The sequence below is a fragment of the Canis aureus genome, chromosome 5 (genome assembly GCF_053574225.1).
Source record: "Canis aureus isolate CA01 chromosome 5, VMU_Caureus_v.1.0, whole genome shotgun sequence".
Taxonomy (NCBI): domain Eukaryota; kingdom Metazoa; phylum Chordata; class Mammalia; order Carnivora; family Canidae; genus Canis; species Canis aureus.
In genome coordinates, this window is record NC_135615.1 from 30,982,903 (window position 1) to 31,005,422 (window position 22,520).

The 22,520-nt window shown below is 53.0% G+C and overlaps 1 protein-coding gene across 2 annotated transcripts; it reads left to right on the top strand.

The window, feature by feature from the left end:
• Positions 1 to 267: 267 nt before the first annotated feature.
• ASB13 (ankyrin repeat and SOCS box containing 13) lies at positions 268 to 21,316 on the top strand. 2 transcript variants are annotated; one of them, XM_077897319.1, is made up of 6 exons: positions 268 to 420; positions 8,182 to 8,369; positions 9,076 to 9,226; positions 11,478 to 11,648; positions 17,130 to 17,321; positions 18,555 to 21,316. In XM_077897319.1, exons 1-6 carry the CDS (start codon positions 378 to 380, stop codon positions 18,680 to 18,682), a joined length of 873 nt encoding a protein of 290 aa, XP_077753445.1. In that variant the 5' UTR covers positions 268 to 377; the 3' UTR covers positions 18,683 to 21,316. The 2 variants fall into 2 exon arrangements, with proteins under 2 accessions (XP_077753445.1, XP_077753446.1); XM_077897320.1 differs by having other exon boundaries at positions 11,478 to 11,612.
• The last annotated feature ends 1,204 nt before the right edge of the window (positions 21,317 to 22,520 follow it).

Sequence of the window (22,520 nt, forward strand, 5' to 3'; positions counted from 1 at the left end):
AGCTGCAGCGGGACCCCGCCTGGCCGTGCTCCGCGGCGCCCCCCCACCCCCAGCCCGGGGCTGCAGCGGGACCCCGCCTGGCCGTACACCGCGCCCAGCAGCTCCGCGGCGCCCCCCACCCCAGCCCGGCCCGGAGCTGCAGCGGGACCCCGCCTGTCCGTACACCGCGCCGGCGCCCTCCAGCCCACAGCGCCCCGCCGGGTCGGGAGCTCCAACGTGGCTCGCCGTGCGCACGGCTCCGGGCCCCGGCGCGGCGGAACTACAACTCCCGGGTGCCCTCGGGCGCCCGCCCCGCCCCCCGCCCGCGGAGCCCCGCCCAGGTCGCGGGCGCCCGAGTCTCGGGGTGTGCGGGCGCGCGGCAGCAGCGGGAGGGCGGCATGGAGCCCCGCACCGCGGACGGCTGTTTCCTGGGCGACGTGGGTAGGTGCGGGCGCGGGGGGCGCGGGGGCGCCGGGAGCGGGGGTGGGGGCGGTGGTGGCGGGAGCGGGGGCCGCGCTGCCCCCGGGCGGGCAGGTGCGTCTGAGGACACGCGCGCGGCCGCGGGGACGCGCTGCCCCAGGGCGCGGGCGGGGGCGTCGGGGCGGGCGGAGGTCGGGGACCCGCCGGGTGCCCGCGAGCATCTCGGGCTCCCAGCCCCCGGCCGGCGCGTTGCAGGGCTCGTCGCGGTGGTGGCGCGCCAGGCGCGGGACATCCCAGCCGCAGACGCACCTGCGCACCAAGCACCTTGGGGAGGGCCGGGCAGGTCGCGGCCAGGCTCAGCGCCCGGAGGTGCTCGGTGAGGGAGCCGCAACGTCTTCCAGCGGCCTGCGGGGTCGGGGCGCACCGTCACTAGCATCCTACAGGTACACCCGGCCAGGACCCAAGGCATGCGCTCCGGGAGGAGGGGGTGCCCTTGTGACAGGTCACCCTGTGTGTTTAAGAAAAAAAAAAAAAGTCCATCTAGGTTCTTCCCTGCATCTTGCTTCTAATATTCTGGCTACGGAAGAATAAAATAAATTCGAGGGCAAAGGGACATTCTCTGGGGGAAGCAAACATCCCTGCCCATGAACTAATACTACAGACGACACGTGCCCAGAACGCACTTTGAAAATCTGGAAGAAAAAAAAAAAATCTAAAGTACTTTTACACTGGTTAAAAACAGCAGTGCCAATAACGCTGAGGAGTCTTAGGAGTACGTTTGGTCTGAGAGGGATTACTGTCTTAGCAAGGCAGGTATTTGAGTTGATCTTGCAAAACAGCCACCGTCAACAAGATCAAAGGTGTTGAATAAGTGTCTGGTGTTAGCTGGCCTTCCACCCTGGGCACGCACAAGACTTGGACCTCAGCACGATCTGTGTTTGGTTCAGTTAAATAAGTGATGAACAGCTAACCAGGGTGGCCTAGGCACAGTTTCCTTATTTTTGTTCACGCACAATGCTTAATAACACAGCATTTACTTCTGAGCGTTTTTGTTTTCGCCTGGTTTAGGGAATCTTGAAGAGAAAAGCACGCTCCATCAATGGATTTACAGCTTCTGAGGCTCGTGGATGTTTTTGACACTCATTCTTTTATTTCCTCTAAAAAAATATGTCCCGATGCTTTTCTTTTCAACACTAAAGAATCCGCTGAATGTATTGAACCTGGAAGCCTGCTATCCCAGCAGAAGCAGAGGCCCACTGTAGGAACTGGTAACCCATTTTAACATTCAGATCTGAAAGTCTAGATGCATGGTATATTTCAAAGCATTAGATTTTCCATTTTTTTAATAGAACACCTCACAGAGGTAAAGAGTGTGCTTATTAAGGCCATATTGTAAGGCTCTGCAGACAATTTAGGGCAAGTCACCTCCTAAGTGAATCCAGAATTCGTAACTCAGCAAATGTAATACAGGTTGTAGCGGACCCAAGGTAAGTGCCCATTTGCACAGTTGAAAACGTGATCCCACATTTAGGATCTGGACCCAAGAGTTGTACCTGAGAGGCTAGCAAAAGACGACAAAGGGTACCTTGAGGACTAGGGTGCTCTAAGCCAGGTGAGCCAGGTTTCTTCAGTCATCCTTGGCCAGGAACTCCAAACACAGCCCACTACTGTCTGGGGTATTCAGAGGGTGAGATGGAAAGAGAAAGGAGAGTGTTTCTGGGACCACTGTAAGAGCCTGGAGCTGCTAGGTTATATGCCAGCACTAGCCGCGAACCCTGGGGCAGCTATGGACAGTCCTTATCATTGAGTTCATGCAACTAGAAAGAAGCAAGGCTGAGGTTTAAACCCAGGTGGATTTTTTTCTGGGTTGCTTGTCTGACGGTAAAAGGCTCACGCCCTTCCCATAAAATACATTAATCTCTAATCAGTTGGTAAGGTTGAGTGTTTTCTCTGAGCAGTTAAGTCTCAAGAGTGGGCTTAAAATATTCAGTAAACTGTGTTGGAAACATTCGCGTGCTCACCTAGGCTTTGTTGTTCACTTATGAACACAGGAAGAGTAGATTTAGCATAATTCTTAAGGGCCTTAGGATTTTTGAAATGTTCAGTGACCATTGGCTTCAACTTAAAGTCTCCAGCTTAACAGCTCATGAGAGAGCCTGTCTGTCCCCTGAAGCCAGGCTTTGACTTCTCTCTAGCTGTGAAAGTCCTAGATGGCATCTTCTTCCCATAGAAGGCTGTTTCATCCACACTGATAATGTTTGGTGTAGCCACCATTAATTTTCTTAGCTAGATCTTCTGGACCGCCTGCTGCTTCCCCTTGCACCTTTGTTTTGGAGGTGGCTCCTTTCCTAAACCTCACAATCCAACCTCTGCTGGCTTCCAGTTTTTCTTCTACAGCTTCCTCACCTTTCATGGAATGGAAGAGAGTTAGGGCCTTACCCTAGATCGGGCTTTGGCTTAAGGCAGTGTTGTGGCTGGTTTGATCTTCTCTCCAGACCACCTAAACTTTCTCCATATCAGCAGTAAGGCTGTTTCATCTTATGAATGTGTTCACTGGAGTAGCACTTTTAATTTCCTTCAGGAACTTTCTTTGCATTCACAACTTGGCTGTTTGGTGCAAGAGGCCTAGCTTTCAGCTGGTGTTAGCTTTCCACATGCCTTCCTTTCCGAGCTTAATCATTTCTAGTTTTTTTTGTTTTTTGTTTTTTTTTAAAGATTTTAGAGTGAATCTATGTGAGTGGAGGAGGCTGCAGAAGGGTAGGTGAGAAGGAGAGAGAATCTCAAGCAGACTTGGTGCTGAGCAGGGAGCCTGCAGTGGGGCTGATCTCACAACTCTGAGGTCGTGACCTTCACTGGTATCAAGAGTCGGATGCTGAACTGACTGAGCCACCCAGGCGCCCCTCATTTCTAGTTTTTTTTTGTTTTTGTTTTTGTTTTTTTTTTAATTTTTATTTATTTATGATAGTCACACAGAGAGAGAGAGAGAGAGAGGCAGAGACACAGGCAGAGGGAGAAGCAGGCTCCATGCACCGGGAGCCTGACATGGGATTCGATCCCGGGTCTCCAGGATCACACCCTGGGCCAAAGGCAGGCGCCAAACCGCTGCGCCACCCAGGGATCCCTTTTTGGTATTTTTTTATTGGAGTTCGATTTGCCAACATATGGTGTAACACCCAGTGCTCATCCCATCAGGTGCCCCCCCTCAGTGCCCGTCACCCAGTTACCCCGACCCCTCGCCCACCTCCCCTTCCACTGCCCCTTGTTCGTTTCCCAGAGTTTCATTTCTAGCTTTTGATTTGAAGTGAGAGATTGTGGGGGGACTCTTCCTTTCGCTTGAACACATAGAGGCCATCATGGGGCTATTAACTGGTCTTAATTTCAATGTTGTGGGCTTAGGGAATGGGGAGGCCCGAAGAGAGGGAGACTGGGTAACAGCGGGTTGGTGAAATCAGAACACACACATTTGCTGATTCAGTTCACCATCTTATGTGGGTGTAGTTTGTGGCACCTGCAGACGGAGACCATCCGAGGTGATTGATCGATCACTGGAACAGATGTAATAGTTGGGAATATTGCAAGAATTACCAAAGCATGACAGACACAAAGTGAAGCAAACACCATTGGAAAAATTGCAACACAGGATTGCCACAGGCCTTCAACTCGTAAAAAAAAAAAAAAAAAAAAAAAGGCAAAAAACCCCAAAAAACAAATTATCTGCAAAGTGTAAGACATCGAAGGCTCCCTGGCCTTCCTGAGCTGCCTCTCCCTTTTTGCTGCAAGATTCAGGGCCTCACACCCTGTTTTCCTCTTTGTAGGGTTGCAACCCTTCACACTACTCCATTGGGTTTTCCTTCTTTCGGACCAAATTTACAGTGAAGGCCACTGTTCACTAACCCCCAAGACAGGCATGCCAGGGACAGGTGATTACTACTGGGGAAGCAAGTCCCCTTCCTTTTTTTTTTTGCAAGTCCCCTTCCCAAGGCAGTATATAGAAAGCCCCACAAGCTCGGCTCTTATATTTTGTGAGAATTGAATCTTCCTGAGTTTCAGCTCTCCTTTTGCCTCTACCCCTCCCTCCCACCCCACATATGATCAGGTCCCTGTTTACTAAGAGCCACCATTTGGCGAGCACTTTGTGCCAGGCCTCACACTAAGTGCTTTTGCTTACTTTAGCTCACTTTACAGTTTATTCAGTGGTGGATTATGAAAATTATCAACAGCCCGATTTGTAGGTGAAGAAACACTGGGGGGGGGGGGGGGGCAAAGTCCTGCAGAAGCTAATGAGTGGCCAAGTTTCAGATGCAGCAGCAGAGAGCTCTCGGCCCCGTACTTTCCTGCCCCACGGTGGAGGCACTGGGCCAGCTTCGTAGACGGCCATCAGCACGTAAATGAGGAAGTTCTCCCTTGGCGGAGGAGAGCAAGTCACCCCACTTGGGGTCTGTAGGAGTGCTCCGGCAAGATTTGTGGATGGACTGGTGGGTTAGGTGGTTTTCTAGGGGAATGTAATAAGACGTGTAATGTGATAAAAGACAAGTGCTATTATGAAGAGGAATGGGATCTTGCCTTTGAAGTAGGGGGCGTGATAATAAGGGTGGGTCAGTATTAACCCAGCATTGCCATTTAGGACTTTTTTTTTTAAGCCTAGTGCCTGGAAGATGCCACTGTATCTTAGGTAATGGACACTGAGAAAACATAGCTGTAGTGTGTGCATTCAGGTAGGTCAGTCTCGGGCTAGTTTGTGTGCTTTTGTCTGCATTTGACCCAGACAAGAACCCTCCTCACATAGTAGGGGGCCCAACCGGAAGCTGGGCACCAGGCCCCACGTGACCTTGGGCTCACTATATTCAAGGCTTTGGTGCTCAGCCCCGCCGTTCTTGTAGGCTCCAAGCTCAGGCAGGTGGCTGGAGGGCTAAGCAATTCTGTGATCATGTCTAGGCAGTATCCAGGCGAAGCAGGGAGATGGTCTTCTCCTGGAAGTCCTTGGGACAGAGGGGAGTTTTGAAGCTGTGAAACCACTCAGACGCTCTCCTTCCTTTCTTGGGAACTACAGTTGGGTCAGGTGTCCTGACAGGAGTGAGGATTACTGTGATTAACTTAGAGCACTCCTCTGGGCGTGGAACGGATGCTTCTGGGAACCGACCTATGTGGCCATTAGTCTGTTCTCCAGTGTGGCAGGTAGCAGGCAAACAGGTGATGACCACGGTCTGGTGGGAACACACAAGCAGGCGGGTGGGCCATGGGAGCACAGACAAGATGCTGACCCAGATAGGGGCAGAGGTGGGGCAAGTCCTCCTGGAGAGAGCCATCTTTGGATTGCAGTGTGGAAAGATACAACTAGAATTTATGTAGGGTGAGTGAGAAGAGGTAGGAATGGGGTGAGGAGTTTGAGGGGGAGAGGGGGCTTTATTCACAGGGAGAAGTACTGTCTCGGCCAGTGGCTCTCAAAGTGTGGTCCCCAGACCATCAGCATCACATGGGAACCTATTAGGGAATTCACATTCTCAGGACCAAGACCTGTTGACTCTGGATGCTGGGGTAGGGCTCAGCCATCTGTTCTTAGGCCCTCCCCCCGCTGTTGCTGCCCCGGCGTGAGTGCCACTGGTTAAAGGTATGGGGAGGCCAGAGCGCCACTTTTATGTACCTCATTTCTAGAGCTGAAGAGTGATGGGAAGCGGTGAGCTAGTGTGTGAGAGAGAATTTTACTTCCTATTGGGATCAGAGTAGTGCCTTTACTAATCACAAATTTGTTGAATGGGTCCTTTGAGGTTGATTGCAAAAAGTTATAGTCAATTTGAGATGAAGGAAAAGAAAGCCATTTACCAAACTCATGAGAGCTCTAAGTACTAAGAGAAAATCTATAGCTGTAAATGTCCGTATGAAGAAATAGCTCAAATGAACATCTTGCTTCAGATACCGCAAAAAGAAAACTAAAGCCAGAGAAAGCAGAAGGGAAGAAATAATATAGACAGGAAATCCATGAAATAGAGAATAGAAAAACAACATAGGAAAAAAAAAAAATCAACAAAACCAAAAGTTGGTTCTTTGGAAAGGTCAACAAAATTGACAAACCTTTAGGCTAAACTAATCAAGGAAGAAGATGCAAATTATGAAAAATCAAGAATGAAAGAGGGTCGTGACTCTGGTCCTTATAGAAAGGAGGACCACAAAGGGACGCTTTGAACAGTGGGGTCTCAGCCTGCCGGGGCTGCGGTGACAAGACGGCGCACACTGGGCAGCCTGTACCACGCACACTAGCTTTCTCACAGCTCTGGAGGCTGGAAAAGTCCAAGATCAGGGGGTCAGCAGGGTTGCTTTCTCCTGAGGCTTCTCCTCCCCTTAGCTTACAGATGGCCACCTTCTCACTGTGACCTCACGTGGGCTTGCCTCTGGTCACACACACTCCAGGTGTGTGTCCTGATCTTTTAAAGATTTTACACACGAGTGGGGTGAGGTGCAGAGGGAGCAGACTCCCCGCTGAGCAGGGAGCCTGACATGGGACTCGATCCCAGGTCCCTGAGATCATGACCTGAGCCCTAAGCAGACGCTTCACCCACTGAGCCACCCAGGGACCCCTGTGTTTTAATCTCTTATAAAGACCCCAGTTAGATGGGATTAGAGCCTACACCAATGGCCTTACCTAAATTACTTATGAAGAGGCACAGTCCCCAAATACAGCCACATTCTGAGGTTCTAGAGTTAGGGCTTCTGTTAGGAGTTTTGGGGGCACAGCTCAGTCCATAATAAGTTTTAGGCCAACGGATTAGATGATGTACATAAAGCGAACAAATTCCTATATACATACAAACCACCAATTGACTCAAAAAATAGGAACTCTGAGTAGACCTATAACAAAGAGATGGAATTAGTAATTAAAGTGTATAGCAGCAAAGGGAAGCCCAGACCCAGAGGTCTTCACAGGTGAATTTGAGCCATCATTTAAAGATCAGATATCTGGGCGGCCCAGTGGTTGAGCATCTGCATTTGGCTCAGGGCGTGATCCCAGAGTCCTGGGATCGAGTTCTGCATCGGGCTCCCCGCAGGGAGCCTGCTGCTCCCTCTGCCCATGTCTCTCCCTTTCTCTCTGTGTCTCTCAGGAATAAATAAAAATAAATAAAATCCTTAAAAAAAATAAAGATTCCATACCAATTCTTTGTAAACCCTTCCAAAGATTAAAAGAATAATTTCCCAGCTCCTTCTAGGAAGCAGGTAGTATCTTGATGCTAAAACCAGACAAAAACATGAAGCATAAGACAAATAACTTAGGAATATAGACACAAAAGTCCTCAAAACACTAGCAAACTAAACATACCATGACCAAGAGGGTTTATCCTGGAAATGCATGGTTGGTTTAACACCTGGAAGTCCGTTAACGTAATATATTTCCACAGAATTAAGGAAAGCTGGCGCGATCATTGCAATGGACACAGAAGTGTCTAACAAAAACCCAGCACCACCTTGTGATTTAAAAAAAAAAAAAAAAAAAAAACCTCAGCTAGAAAGGGAGGTGAGCTTCCCCCCTGCCCCCCCGACAAAGGCCACCTGTGGGAGACTCACAGCTGGAAGCATCGCTGAGGTTATGGTAGCCGAAACCGAGAGCCAGACGCCCAGCCAACGGAGCCATCCAGGCTCCCATCACCCCGGGGTTTTGAGGAGTGTCTGGACCAACTCCGTGAGCATATGTGGTGCCCCAGGCTTCAGAAAGGGTCCCCGGAAACCTATGACGTTCCCTTGGCCCGGAGGGCAGCGGCGTGGCCCCAGCACTGGGTCTGCCTTCTTTTCCAGGTTTCTGGGTGGAGCGCACCCCAGTGCACGAGGCCGCCCAGCGCGGCGAGGCCCTGCAGCTGCAGCGGCTGATCGAGAGCGGCGCCTGTGTCAACCAGGTCACCGTGGACTCCATCACGCCCCTGCACGCAGCCAGTCTGCAGGGCCAGGCGCAGTGTGTGCAGCTGCTGCTGGCTGCCGGGGCCCAGGTGGGTGCCATCTCGGGGTCCCCTGCACAGCGAGGACCAGCGTGGTTATGGCTCGGCTCCTGAGGGGCACTGGTGGCAGTTCTGGCGAGGGAGGGAAGGAGGGGCTGAGGGGGTGCCGTGTGAATCGGGCAGGCCGTGGGGGGTGCTGCTTGCATCCAGCAGCTAAGTGGGATGCTGGGAAACCAGCGCTCGGCCAGGGAGGGTGGGGGCGGTCACACAGAGCACAAGACTCTGGTGCCTTTTCTTTGGTGTAAGTGTGCCCACCAGGGTGGACGTGGGGGCCCCAAGCAGTTCTGGCCGTGGGGAGCTGGCCTGACACCCGCAGCCCAAGGGCTCAGCTGGAACCAGTGTCCACCCAGGGCTGCACTGTCCACACTGCACCACCTACCCTCAAAGGCTTGCCCGGGACAGTGGCCCGGAGGAGCTGGAACACGCTTTCCTGCAGTCTGGGTGTATCTGGGGGCCAGGGCAGGTGGCAAGAGTGAAGCCGAGTTGACCCCGTCCCGAGAGAAGAGCTCCGCCCAGCCCCCTCCCGCAGCTTTCGGGCTAGCGGGCACTCCCAGCCCTGGCCCAGCCTGGCACCCCGGCACCTACTCTCAAACTGGTGCTTCTAAGAGCCTTTGCAAAGATGAATGTGGATCGGGGGAGAAAGCGCGTGGCGTGGGCTCCCCCTCCGTCCTGACGCTCGTTCCTTCCTCCCCACCAGGTGGATGCCCGCAACATCGACGGCAGCACACCCTTGTGTGATGCCTGCGCCTCTGGCAGCATCGAGTGTGTGAAGCTGTTGCTCTCCTACGGGGCCAAGGTCAACCCACCCCTGTACACGGCATCCCCGCTGCACGAGGCCTGCATGAGCGGTGAGTCCGTGCAAGCAAGCAGTGTAGACGGGAAGCCATGGGCCGGCTAAGGAGCGCTCCCTGTCTGCTTCTGGCTCTTGCTCACCTGCCGTGTGGTCCTCAGCTTTTCCTTCTGAAGATGCTTTTCACCCAGGAGTAGGGTGCCATGGTTTCTAGGATAGGATCTGTTTCTCAGCTGCGTCCTCCAGAGCCCTCAGTTACTAAGTCCCTCTACCCTGCCGCGGTTCCCTCAGCCTTCACGGTCTTGTGCCCTGTGGGCCCCTGTTCTAGTTGGGAGAGGGGACCCAACATGTGCCCGAGGACAGGTGCTCTCGGGAGGAAGCGCTCATCCAGGAGGCTTGGAACAGGTGGGATTTCAACTGCCCCGCAAGAATGGGTAGGTTTCAGATGGTGGGAGGGTAAGAGGAAGGTCCTGCATGCACAGAGAAAGTGACCTGTCCAGGCTTGCTGGACCAGAAGTTCCCAGTGGAGGGGCAGCAGGTAAGGCCAGAAATTTAGGGCAAGACCGGCAGGTGGGAAATCTTTGAATGAGGGACTAAGGAGCTTGGATTCTACTCCTTAGAGCAAAGGTTGCAAGCTTGTGGTCAGTATTTTGATTGGCAGTCACCGTGCTGGTCCTGGTTGTGGGGGTGTGGGTGCATATGCTCTTCCACGGCTCCCCTCGGGGCCTCTGCTCTCTGCTGCCTCCCACCCCACTTCCCAGGGAGGTCATCTTCTGTTACCCGGATCTAGTGCGGAGACCACGCCACCTCCATCCAGGTCAAATGCACATCGTACGATTCCAAGGACGCTTTATGAAATCCAGGACCCTATGTATGATCGTGTGGCTGATCCACACACTCCTCAGAATCCTTGGGTGGGTGATCCCCATGGCCTGAGGGTGGAGGCCACGGTCTTTGGGATGGCACGTAAGGGGCAGTGACCTGGGCCTTGCTCCGGGGAGCTCTCCTCGCCCTCTCCCACCCCTGGCCCCACAGAGACCCGCCTCCAGTCCCACCTGTAGCTGCTCAGTGCTCCTGCCCTTTCTCACCTGCGTCTCTGCATCGGTTCTTCTCTGCCTGAAATCCCACCTGTGCAGATGGAGGACTAGGACCGGAGTGATCTGCTGAGATGTTACACGCTCCACCCTGCTAATATACAGTCCTCTGGTGCTCTCTCTGGGCTGCTAAGTGTCTGGAATTTCCTCTGGTCATTAGTTTGTCCTTCCTTGTGGAGGGCGGTAGGGACACCTTTGGAAATATATGTCCTGCTCTTAGGCCAATAGCCGCGAGGGTGGAGGGGTGGGGCGAGGGGAGAGCTTTTCTTGTATCTGCTTAATTGCCGTAAGCTCAAAATAACCCTTAAGCTAAAGTAGCCTATTTGGGGGGTGGCGTAGTCTGCTCCTCTTGGATAGAGGGGTGCAAGGGGTGGTATGATGTGGAGAGGGGCTGGGGCCATTGCAGTGATGCTAAGTGGGATGGATTCATTTAGAAAGCTTTGGGCAAAGGATGGGCAGGATTCAGCATGAAGGAGAGGAGAGCACGGGGTCAAAACGGACTCAGGAGTGACGCCACCAATGGAGACGGGTTTGCTAGGAACAGGTGTCCCCGGGGAGGGGAAGGAGGGCCATGGTCGAGACATTCCCAAGGGCACAGCCTGCGGAGGGCTGTAGGCAGGGGGTGGATTTCAGGGCTAGAGGTGGAAGCTTGGCAGCTTCCAATGACGAAGCACGATTAAGTGAGGAGGGAGGATGTAGCCCGGGACAGAATGAAGCTCCACTCAAACCGCGTTCAAGATGCCGGGGACAAGGGCAGGGGTCTAGGATAAGCTTAGGGAAGTTCATCCAGGAGCCTTGGACTCGGGCTGCCAGCAGCCTTACAAGATCCCCTCCAGGCTTGGCATTCCTGACACAGCTTAGGAGACAACCCCGAGCGGGAGCACCTTCCTTCCTGCCCCAGAGCCGGAGGAGCAGCAGGGAGCAGAGTCCGGCTCTTAAAGGTGGTGTCCCCAAACCTTTATGCTCTCCGCCAAGAGGGGCGGCTGTGCCACTCCCCGCCCCCCACCTCCAGGCAGGCTTGAACCCTGCAGGCTCAGAAGCGACAACCTTCTCTGGCTCCCTAGAGCCACATGGGATCATCAACCGCCTTTAGTTGGGACGCAGCTCCGGCTCCCCTTTGGGCCTGGGGCTTACTGTTCAGCTGCCACTCCTCTCAGGTCTTGTTCAGATGCACATGTTCATTCATGGTTCCCATCCTTTTCCGCTTGTTTTAAGGAAGTTCTGAATGTGTGAGGCTTCTGATTGACGTTGGGGCCAACCTGGAAGCACATGACTGCCACTTTGGGACCCCTCTTCATGTCGCCTGCGCCCGGGAGCACCTGGACTGCGTCAAAGTGCTGCTGAACGCAGGTGCGTTGGCATTTGCTGCTGTGCTGCTCAGGGCAGGTGCGTCGTGTTTATACCCGTGCTGCCGAGCGCAGGCGTGTTGCGTTTATGCCCGAGCTGTTCAGGGCAGGTGTATTTATACCCGCTCTCCTCAATGCAGGTGTGTCCTGTTTCTACCTGCGCTTCTCAGTGCAGGTATATTGGTGTCCCTACCTGCCTGGCTCAATGCAGGTGTTTTGTTTACCTGCACTGTGTGCTGGCCATGAGCTGGGCGGTGGAATTGGACAGACCAGGTTCGAAGCTGGCTCTCCCACCTGCCAGCTGAGACCTCGGGCCTCCTTTCTATATCTACAAAAGTGGGGAAAATAAATCCTGTTTTGCAGGGTTGTTGGAAGGATTCATGATCACATTTTCGCAGGACCTGATGCTCAGTGAACACTAATCATTATTTTCAGTGGCCACGAGGACCATGCACAGCACCTGCGTAATTTCATTGGCATCCGAATCAGGAAGAGGTGGGGGTCCTTGGGAAAGGAGCCAGCAGCATTTGGAATCCAGGTGCTTGTCAGGTGTTCTGAAAAGGCTCAGGATAGGGAGGGTCCTAAGGCAGAAAACAAAACAAAACAAAACATAAAAGCAAAATAAAAAACAACCCAGTCCAGTGCAGGTTGGCTTCAGGACCTGTCTACCACAGAAGTTTTAAAATGGAGCCAAAGTGGGTGTTGGCAAGGAGCTTTCAACCCAATGTAAATATTTTGTTGGAAAATCTTAGCTCAGCCATTCTGGGTGCAGCTCAGGATAAAAAATAAAACTGGCCGAGAATAGAAGGATGACGAGCTCGCTCCTGACCACGCTCGTTTGAGCGTCAGTTATATGTACTCTTATATTCGGAAGCCTCGTTCGCTTTCATAAGCCACTTTGATGTCTTTTCTGTGAAAGAGATTCCTTTTGTGTCCGGTTAGTCACTGGGGTAGTTTTATTTTGGGCACAGCGATAAAACGTCTAGATGAGGAGCCATCGAAGGCCTTCCAGCCGGTCAGCGTTCCTGTCAGCCGGGGGTTATCTAGCTGCCCGACTGCTGAGCTTCTGAAATGGCAGTTTTCCAGCCACCAACTGTCCCCACAGTGCTGCTGTCCATATGCTCCGACACCTTGTGCCCTTTTTTTTTTTTAAGTTCTCTGGTTGAAGCTGTTAGGGGAAAGGACCGAATCAGGGGCTTGCTTGAACCCCAACATCCTTTCTGCTTCGATTAGGATTTGTGGCACCCCACTGCAGGGCCGAGGGGACTTCTTGGTTCGGTGACTGGAAGGATTGGAAGGAGGCAGGTGTCAGGGTCCGTTTGCCCTGAGGGTTCAAGAGCATCGTCAAGCCATCACTGTCCCTGGGGTTTGTAGGTCTGGTGTCCACAGCGCTCGCTTGATCCTATGCCTGGTGCCCCTAACCTGCTTCAAGTGGCTGCATCAGGGTGGGGCTCACATCCAAACTCTTCTTTCCGAGGTTTTGGGTGTCTTCTCCGAAGAGGGGGAAACCACTTGTCCAGCTGTGTCCAGTACACTGAAGGGCCCCAGACTGGGTCCTGGGGTCAAACCTAATCCAGTCCCTTTGTCCAGGCTCGGCCACATCCGATTGGCTAGGTCCAGTTACTTGAACCAATTACTGGGGAGTTGGGGGGGGCAGGGATTGTCCAACCAGGGCCCCTTCCCGGGGCTGGAGGCCAAGCCACCCCTTCCCCCCAGCCCTTCCCCATTGCCCCATTGCAAGCTCTGGGCTCAGGGGGGCAGGCTGGTCAGAGTGTGGGGGCCTTTCATACACCTGGGGGCTAGAATGAGGGATGACTCAAGTCCCCAGGGGAGGGCCCCTGCCCCTCTCTGCACCCTGCATCAGTGGTGACCCCACCACCAGGCCTCGGACAGCGCCTCCTTCCTAGATGACAGGGACTCTTGTCAAAGGAAACGTCTTGCACATACTGAAGAGTAGAGAGGAGGGCAGTGCCTGGGCTCAACGTGTGATTCTTCAGAGCTGGGGGTACGCCGCAGACCCTGTGGGAAACCCGGGGAGCCCTGGAAAGCAGCCCCCCCAGCATGGGGCCCAGCTGGTGGCCCCCCTGGGTGGGCTTGGGGTGTCCCAGGCCCCGTGGGGGGCGGGGGAGGGGCTGGAGCAAGAAAGGTGGGGGGCAATCCCCCAAGATCAGTGACTGTAGCAGTCGGAGGGTGTACAGTGCTGACTCTCAGCCTGGGTTCCCCAGGTGGTGGGGATGGGGTGGGGTGGCGGGGATGGGGTGGGGGGATCGTGCAGTGGGTGGGGAGGGGGTGGGGGTAGGGTGGGGTCTGGCAAGGAGGCGGTGGGGGGCAGAGTGTGGGCAGGGGGTCCTGCAGTCGAGCAGGAGGGCAGGAGGGCAGGGTTCGGGCAGTGGGGGGAGGAGTGGTGGGGGTCTTCCCACGGGGTGGCCCTTGTCGGCACATTGCGTCCACTTGGATCCTGTGATGCTTTGAAATCCAACTTTGACCCGTTTTTCTCTGAAGCATGAGGTTGAGAATTTTTAATGCCCAGATGCCTTCCTTCAGTTGTTTTGCTGGCTTCCTCTCTCCCCCTCCCCCGCCCTGCTCTCTTCACTCCCCCTCCCTCCTCTCCCCTCCCTCTCTCCTTCCCCCTCCCTCTCTCATCCCTCTTTCTGCGCCCCTGCCCCAGGTCAAGGCACATTATCATCCTCAGCCCCCACCTTCTCCCCTCTTCCTCTGTCCCCGTCCCCCCCAGCTCCCTGTTTTATTTATTTATTTTTAAAGATTTTATTTATCTATTCATTCATGAGAGACACACAGAGAGAGGCAGAGACCCAGGCAGAGGGAGAAGCAGGCTCCCTGCAGGGAGCCCCAGGTAGGACTTGATCCCAGGACTCCAGGGTCGCGCCCTGAGCTGAAGGCAGACGCTCAATCGCTGAGCCGCCCAGGTGTCCCCCGCCCCGGCTCCCTGTTTTAATGTGCATGTGTGCCCTTCATCTGTCTGCATTTTCTAAGATTCACCTGCCAGGTCAGGGCCTGTACTTTTAATTGACAGCCACGGTGTCACGTCACAGACTTTGCCCTGGTTGCTGGTTTTCCGCCCTGCCCTGTATTTTCAGGTCCCCCCCATGTACCCCTGTACCCCGTGTACTCAGGTCTGTGGCTCCCCCAGCTGCAGAGCTGCTAGGGCCCCTCCTGGTCTCCGTCTGGGTCACACCCAGTTCAGAGGAGCCAAGAGCATGTTTGGTACCCTGGGATGCCCCCTCCTGGGAAGAGTCACCTGCCTGTGTCCCCAGAAGCCCTAGTGAAGGGGGTGGAAGGGAGGTGTGAGCCTGAGAGCTGTTCCTACCCAGAGGTTTCCCCTTGAGGTGCCCACTTCTCTCTTGCTAAATAGAGACAGTCCCTTTCCTTCCCACTTGGCAAGATTATTGCCACAATTAATGACCTTCGAGACCGCGACCTGCACCTTAGATTCTGTGCACGTTACGGTTTATTTCTCATCACCAGTGTGCGTCTAGCATTCACCCTCCCCTTCGTTCTATGACTGCAATGATAAGATTCTTGATTCATCGGGGCCGCTATGGGAAGAGCACCCCTGATGTGCTGGGGCCGTTAGATGGGGGAGGTCTTTTCTTTATTGCCTCTTAGTATTATTTTTGCAATGCACATCTGCTAAATTAAATACTTAGGTAATGGAGCCTTCTTCCTGAGGGATTTTTTTCCCCTGACCTGACTTGTGAGTTTTGGCTGCGGGCAGTGGAGAGAACTTTCCTGCGCTTGTGTTACCTTGTTGGGGTGCTCGCTGTGTTCTCAGGATCGGACAGTGACCCCCGTTATGGACACAGTTTTTATGTTATACTAGGGGATTGAAGCTATTTTAGGTCAGGGGCGCCTGGGGAGCTCCATGGGTTAAGCATCTGACTTTGGCTCAGATCATGTCCTGGGCTCAGCAGGGAGCCTGCTTGTCCCTTTCTCCCATCTTGGCTTTTGCTCTCTCTCAAATAAATCTTTAAAAAAAAAAAACAAAAAACAAAACTATTTTGAGTCACCTGGTGGCTTAGTGGTTAAGCATCTGCCTTCAGCTCAGGGCATGATCCTGGAGACCCGGGATCGAGTCCCACGTCGGGCTCCCTACCCGGAGCCTGCTTCTCCCTCTGCCTGTGTCTCTGCTTCTCTCTCTTCTGTGTCTCTCATGAATAAATAAATAAAATCTTAAAAAAATTTTTTTTAAAAATTAACTATTTTAAGTCAGAAAGCAGAATTTCCAAATATTTTTGAGCACTGGGACAAGAAATCTAATAGCCTTACACCCCTTATTTCTTCTAAACTTATCATTACGTGGAGATATGTTGTAATCTGATTTCTTTTAACCCCACTTTGCTGATATTTTAGGACTGTGATTTGAATCTACTTGGAGGGAAATAACTTCATTAATGCTGGAGTATTTGCTTGGCTTCTTTAAAAACCTTATCCCCTATCCCCTCTTATAACCTCCTTATCCATTAAGAGCAGACTTCAAAGAAGTTGGTATTTTCTTTAAAAAAAAAAAAAAAATCCTGAGGGTCCAGGAGATCCAATTGCATAGAATTGGTGATGGCCATGAAGGACGTTTTATACAAATCCTATTTTTATCAAAATCTTAATTTTTTCATGCATCTTAAAATACTGTAATTAAATACTACTTCTTTGCCTCTTTCTGTCTGTTGTTATCCTGAAAACAGGTGGATAGCAGAGCTGAATTCACAAGTAAGACACCTCATCTCTTACCTAAACTGTGGATCTCCTACATATATATATGTGTGTGTGTGTGTATATATATATATACACATACACACACACACACACACACACACAGGCAACATTCCCCAAATATGTAAAAAAGAAATAAATAAAAGAAATAAATAAAATCATATATATATATGAATTTTTATTTATTTATTCATGAGAGACATAGGCAGAAGCAGGCTCCCTGCAGGGGGCCCGATGCAGGACTCGATCCCAGGACCCCAAGATCACAACCTGAGCCGAAGGCAGACGCTCAATAACTGAGGCACTGAGATACCCAAGAATATTTATATTTAAGGACCACCCATTCATACCTGCAGCCCCTGCCCTGTGCCCATCATGAGCACGTGTGCAGGAACAGGCAGGAGAGCTTTAGTAGCTGAGCCTGAGTCCAGAGCCTCAGGACCCATGGGAACACACTGTGTCGGGTCTCTTAACTCCCAGGGAAGTTTTTGGTTTTATTTTTCTCTTTTTTGGTTTTATTTTTCTCCTTTTTGGTTCTGTTTCCAGTTATATCACTTTCCTATAGCTACTTGTCTTTAGCTCTCTTGCCATAAGAAAAATAAGTGATTACTGCTTTGGGATCTTGAAAAAGATTTTGAAAAGGCTGTAGCAGTAACAGGACCTGCCCTGACTTTCTTTCCTGGATGGAGGATTGCTCTCGTAAACTGTGCTCAACGGGAACGTACCAGCCGATGCTTCTGGCGGCTGCAGGTCCTCTCCTTGGTGATACTTCTTCCCCATTCTGGACTCGCAGGGGCCAATGTGAACGCAGCGAAGCTTCACGAGACCGCCCTGCACCACGCAGCCAAGGTGAAGAACGTTGACCTCATTGAGATGCTCGTTGAGTTCGGAGGCAACATCTACGCCAGGGACAACCGGGGGAAGAAGCCATCCGACTACACCTGGAGCAGCAGCGCGCCTGCCAAGTGCCTGGAGTTCTACGAAAGTGAGGCCGCACTCTCCTTGTTGCTTGAATGTTGTTGGTGTGTTCAGAATGGCACGAGAGCTTGCAAGAAGCTCCGCTCCGACAGTCTGACCAATGACTCAAGGATCTCGAGTTCCCCTGAGCAACTCTGCCCCTTCAGGAGACAGGGGGCCAATGGTCTAGCTGAGGATGAGACTTCCTTGGGGACAAATTTTTAAATGAGTTTGCAAAGCCTTACAACCACAAGAGGCTTTCAGGTGCCTCTCGGTTGAAGGGAAAAAACCCGATTTATTCAAATTTTTGCCCGCCCTACCCAACCAAAATCCATATGACCTTAGAGGCAGATGCCATCTGTACCTGTCACACGTTTCCCGGCAGATATTTCTTTTCCTGCATCCCAAATAATTTGGGGTATGAAGTACCACGGGAAAATGAGTGTCTCCAGGATTTCTTTGTTTTTTTTTTCCCCTCTCAAAGGTTTTTGTATTTCATAAATCTTCATAAGTTGAGAATGCTGGGTTTGGTATATTTTGGTAAATTTATATTTTTATCAGGTAGGTATTTGCATCATACATGGGTTTTTAAAGAATCAAGTCATTGTAAAAGGCAGCCTTTGCTCCTGAGCTCAGCTGCCAGGGGTCCCCAGGGACCTCCCGTCATTGGCTGTGGTTTGCTCGCCCTCCCGAGCCATAGCTGCAGGCTTCATCGTTAGTCCTGAGGTCCTGAGCCTGGGCACTACGAGGTGCACCTGTGAGCTGCATGCTGCTGTTCTGTGGTGTCAGTCCCCCCACCTGGGTCGCCTTGTGCCATGTGGTGTGTGGTGGTGAGAGCAGGGCCTGTGGCCTGGAACCACAGGAGCTGCTGCTGGCACCTGCCCTCCACTAACCCTCGCCCTGTCCCCCATGTGTCTGGAGGTTTGAGAAATGAACGTGCTAGCCATAGATTAATTAGTCCCTTGCTGACAAATCTGTGCACGAAGTTATGATATTATGGAAAAGGAAAAAAAAAAAAAACCCTTCTCCAAGTCCCACAGAATGAGATCCCAGTGGTCACCACCCAAATTCCATTTCCTGATCTTCCTTCCCCGGGTCCTGGCCATCCTGCCTGGTAGCCTTCCAGAGGGGGCCTGCAGGCCACCTGCCATTTCCAGGGAAAGGGAAGCGATTCTAGTTCCACCTGGGTGTTTATTAAGTCGAAGGATGTTATGCTACTTCCTTAAGCTGACCATGTGTGATTCCTGTTCTCTGTTTCCAGAAACACCTCTGAGCCTGTCGCAGCTCTGCAGGGTGAGCTTGAGGAAAGCCACTGGCGTCAGAGGACTGGAGAAAATCAGCAAGTTGAACATCCCTCCCCGGCTCATCGATTACCTTTCCTATAACTGAGCCGCAGGCCCCAGCTGGAGGTGGAGGGGCAGGTGCAGGGGGGACACTGTGCTGCCGGCCTCCCCGTGCCCAGCGGCCAGCCCAGGTTCAGCCGCTGCAGCTGCCCGACGGCTAGAGATAGAACGACGTTCCCTGAGTCCCCGTCGGCTGTCCTGTCTTGTCTTCTCTGCAGACTCCTGGAGAATATTCCTGAGGCTTCGGGGAGGCCCAGCCTCAGCATCTGCGGGGCCGTGGCCCTGTGCTGGCTCTCCTGGAACTTCGCTCCTGTGTCCTCCTGTCACTGACCTGCTTTGCAGGGACTCTCAGGAAGGACTCCTCTGGGAGCACAGGGGAAGGCCAGGTGGGGCTGGGGGTCCAGGACCCTGCTGCCTGGGAGGTCGGGGCTCCTGGCACTGTCGCCGAGTCCATCAGCACTACGGTGGCTCGGGTGTCCGAAGGGACCCCCTGTGCTGCAGAGGTGGGCTCCTGACCATGTGGCCTGGGACAGCTGCTTTGGGAACATCCGACTACTTGGATGCTGCTTTTCTGGAGCTGTGGTTGGCCCATTCCAAGGCCCACCTGTGCCCATCACTCAGGGGGCTTTGCACGGGTCTGAGTTGGGGGAGGCTGAGGCTACTTGTTCCCCACACTAGCACAGTGTTTCTTAGGAGCTTTTCAGGCCTCTGCTCTTAAAAAGTACGTAGGGGACACTCTCTTTTAGAGCAAACATAGGCTGTAGCACGTAGGTTTTGTTAATGAGTCTGTCAAACAGGTAATGTGAAGGTGTATCCTCTTGGATGCTGGGGGTGGTTGTTTCCAACGTAAAGGACTGTCAGGATGCTCCGTAGGGACGATCGTTTACCTGTTTCTGCAGTTACCAGATTCTCTTCTTACCCTAAATTTTGCTCACTCCTCGAAGCTCTGCAACTGGTAGAAGAGGTTGCCAGTGCCCGGTATTAACCACCACCCGACGCGTGCGTTTTGCGGATACGTACGGAGCATCTGTTACGTTTCAGGAGTTGTCTGAGTGCTCTGAGCCGCGTAGGAACGAGACTCTGCCCAAGGCAGGGGAAGAAGCCGTTTAACAGCCCGTTCCTGTAGTAATAGAAACAATTAATCCTCACTCTCAGCCACGGGCATGTGCAGCAGTTCATCCAGGTTGCATTTGTGTTAGCCTCTGTATCCTAACTTAAAAACACAAACAGGAACCAGGCGGTTAAAACTAGAGGACTTTGGCATAGTTGGTTCAGGGCTGTTTGGCTTCCGAGGAAACGGGGAAGGCAGCGCCCGTGCCCGACGCTGGCAAACGTCCCCAGGTGCCCCCAGGGGAGCGTGCGGAGTAGAATGAGCCTGGATTGGGGAAGCCAACGGTGCTGCACGTCGGGGGGTGTCGCAGTTACTTGGTGGGGCCCTGGATCCGGGGAGAGTTCCACAGTGGCCACCGCCACGGGCGTTTTCTGTCTCAGAAATGACATTGATGCCTTTGGCACAGTGGTGTCTGGCTGGGCGCTGGGAATGGGTCACTCCCATCCAGGACCGGCTGAGACCCAAGTTCGGGGTAAATGGGTGTTTTTGCCGTGTGCTGATGGTGATGGCGACAACAAAGTCCCTGGGCTCCGTCCACCCATGTTTTTTTTTTTTTTTTTCGTTCATCCAGTTTGTTACAGAAACTGGCCCCGGGCCATGAAGCTGCTGACGCTTCTTCCTCCCATGGAGCACTGAGTGCAGAGTCTCACGCTCACGGCTTGATGAAACTTGTCCGGTAGAGCCCGTCCTCAGGCTCCGCACAAGGCCCTTCTGTTGGGAGCAGAGACACTGATCATTGTGTTGGTGGGGGGGGGGGGGGGGGGGTTGGGCTGTCATCTTCAAGGGACGGGGCCCGGCCCATGTCCCAGAGTCCCATCTCCCCACCTCTCTGTCCCCTCCTGATGTCGCTGCTGCCCTCGTGGACAGAGCTACTGCCCGAGGGACCAGATGTCCAAGACTTCGGGGACTCCCGTGGCTTTCCTCCCCACAGCCTTACTGCGATCTACCCTGAGTCCAAGTCGACCAGAGACCAATTTGCTCCTCTGAGCCCAGATCTTCCCAGCCGCTGGGGAGGGACATAAGGTCAGACTTGGATCGTTAAAAGGACATTGATTAAAAATAAATAAAAAAATAAAAATAAAAAATAAAAGGACATTGATGATCAACTCCCGAATCTTACCAATGAGAACAGGAGGCCCCGATAGCCTGTGGTTTGGGGAGGCTGAAGTTGGGTGATTAAAACATGCCTTGAAAAGTATAAAGTGCTCCCCAGACATAAAAGTTACATGGATACGCGTGTGTTGTGGGTTTGTGGATGTCTGCCGACGTAGAGCTGTGTAAATGACTTCTGACTTTGGGACAGTTCCACTTATCTCAGGAGTCACAGGTGGGACGACCTCTCAGTTGACGTGTTAGAACTCACCCGGTAGGGCCGCCTAGGGGGGCGCAGCGGTTGAGCGTCTCCCTTCCGTTCAGGGTGTGACCCCGGGATCCTGGGATCGAGTCTGCATCGGGCTCCCCAGGGGAGCCCTCTTCTCCCTCTGCCTGTGTCTCTGCTTCTCTGTGCATCATTCATGCATAAATAATATCTTTAAAAAATAAGTAAATAAAGAGGAAGAGATCCGTGTAGCTGTTAATAAAGTGGATTCTGTTTAAGAACGCCTTTCAGCCTCCCGTCGGCTCTGAGGTCCTGTTCTGGTTATGAGACCTTGTATTGTGCAAGAGGACCCGATGCTTCCCCCCCCCCCATCCTCATTTTTGGGTCAAGGAAAGAGGCCGCAGCTACTTTCTTAGGTAAACTAGATTCTGAAAGTCCTGAGTGTGCTGGGTGGCCTCCGCGACCTGCCTGGCTCTTGTCCGAAGGGCAGCGTTGGGTAAAACCCCCTCCACCCGGTAGCCTTGCCTGTTCTGGGATGGCTCATCCCTAGGTAATTGTGAACCTTCTAGATGCGGCTCTGGGCAGAGCTCCCAGCCTCAAATCCTACCCTTGGGAGAGATGGGAGCCTGAGGAACTGGTTTAAGAAGACCCATCGTTGGGCTCCGGGCTGCTGCCTCCCCCCACAACAGGTCAGATGGGGAGGCACAGGGAAGAAGGGGTCTCCTAGCACCCTCCCTCTGCTGCCCCTCTCTGGGTCCCCCCCCCCATGCCAGGGAAGGAAGTGGAGTCTCCTCCTTCCCTCCCTCCCTTACTGACGCATGCACGCCCAGAAGTGCCGCCCGTGTGACCCATCCGTACTGCTGGATGAGTCTGCACAAAGCTTTCAAGTTGTTTGGGACGAAACAAATGCCTTTGCACGTCCATTCCCTCCCCGGGGTTGCTCCGCTCGAACCCGGGCATGCTTCCTTTCCAGTGTGTGTGTGGGGGGCAACCGCCCACCACCCTGACTTCTTAGCAGTTGAGTTCCTTTGTTCAAGAAAATGAGCGTGCAACTGGATCTCCACACAGAGCTCGGCCGCTTGCTCATGTTGTGAGCGGCTGTGCTACGGAGGTCAGGAGGGATCACGGCAGTGCGAGCAGGCTGGCTGCTCCCCCCCCCCCCCCCCCCAGGCAGCTCTAGCATGTGCTGTTCTCCCTGTCATGGCCTGGAAAATACTTCCAGACCCTGGAGTCTTTGCTTTTTGTCTTCTCCCAGTGTTGGTACCACATGGCATTGACAGCTGAGCCCCACTTCGCTGGCGTGAACGCCTTGTGATCTCCGGAGATCTGAATGAAAATGTGTCTCAAGTTGGTCCAATCTAAACAAGGTGCCTCCTAAAAGCCCTGATGTCTCAAAACCATAAGTAAAGAGAGAGAAGACTCAACGATAAGTCTCCCGCCCCGCTCTGCACACAC

What these genes read in the sequence shown, in the direction of transcription:
- ASB13 (XM_077897319.1), top strand. Translation starts at nt 378, where the DNA reads ATGGAGCCCCGCACCGCGGACGGCTGTTTCCTGGGCGACGTGG. An exon ending in GCACGAGGCCTGCATGAGCG is followed by an intron (nt 9,227 to 11,477) that starts GTGAGTCCGTGC and finishes GCTTGTTTTAAG; the next exon opens with GAAGTTCTGAATGTGTGAGG. An exon ending in TGCTGTGCTGCTCAGGGCAG is followed by an intron (nt 11,649 to 17,129) that starts GTGCGTCGTGTT and finishes CTGGACTCGCAG; the next exon opens with GGGCCAATGTGAACGCAGCG.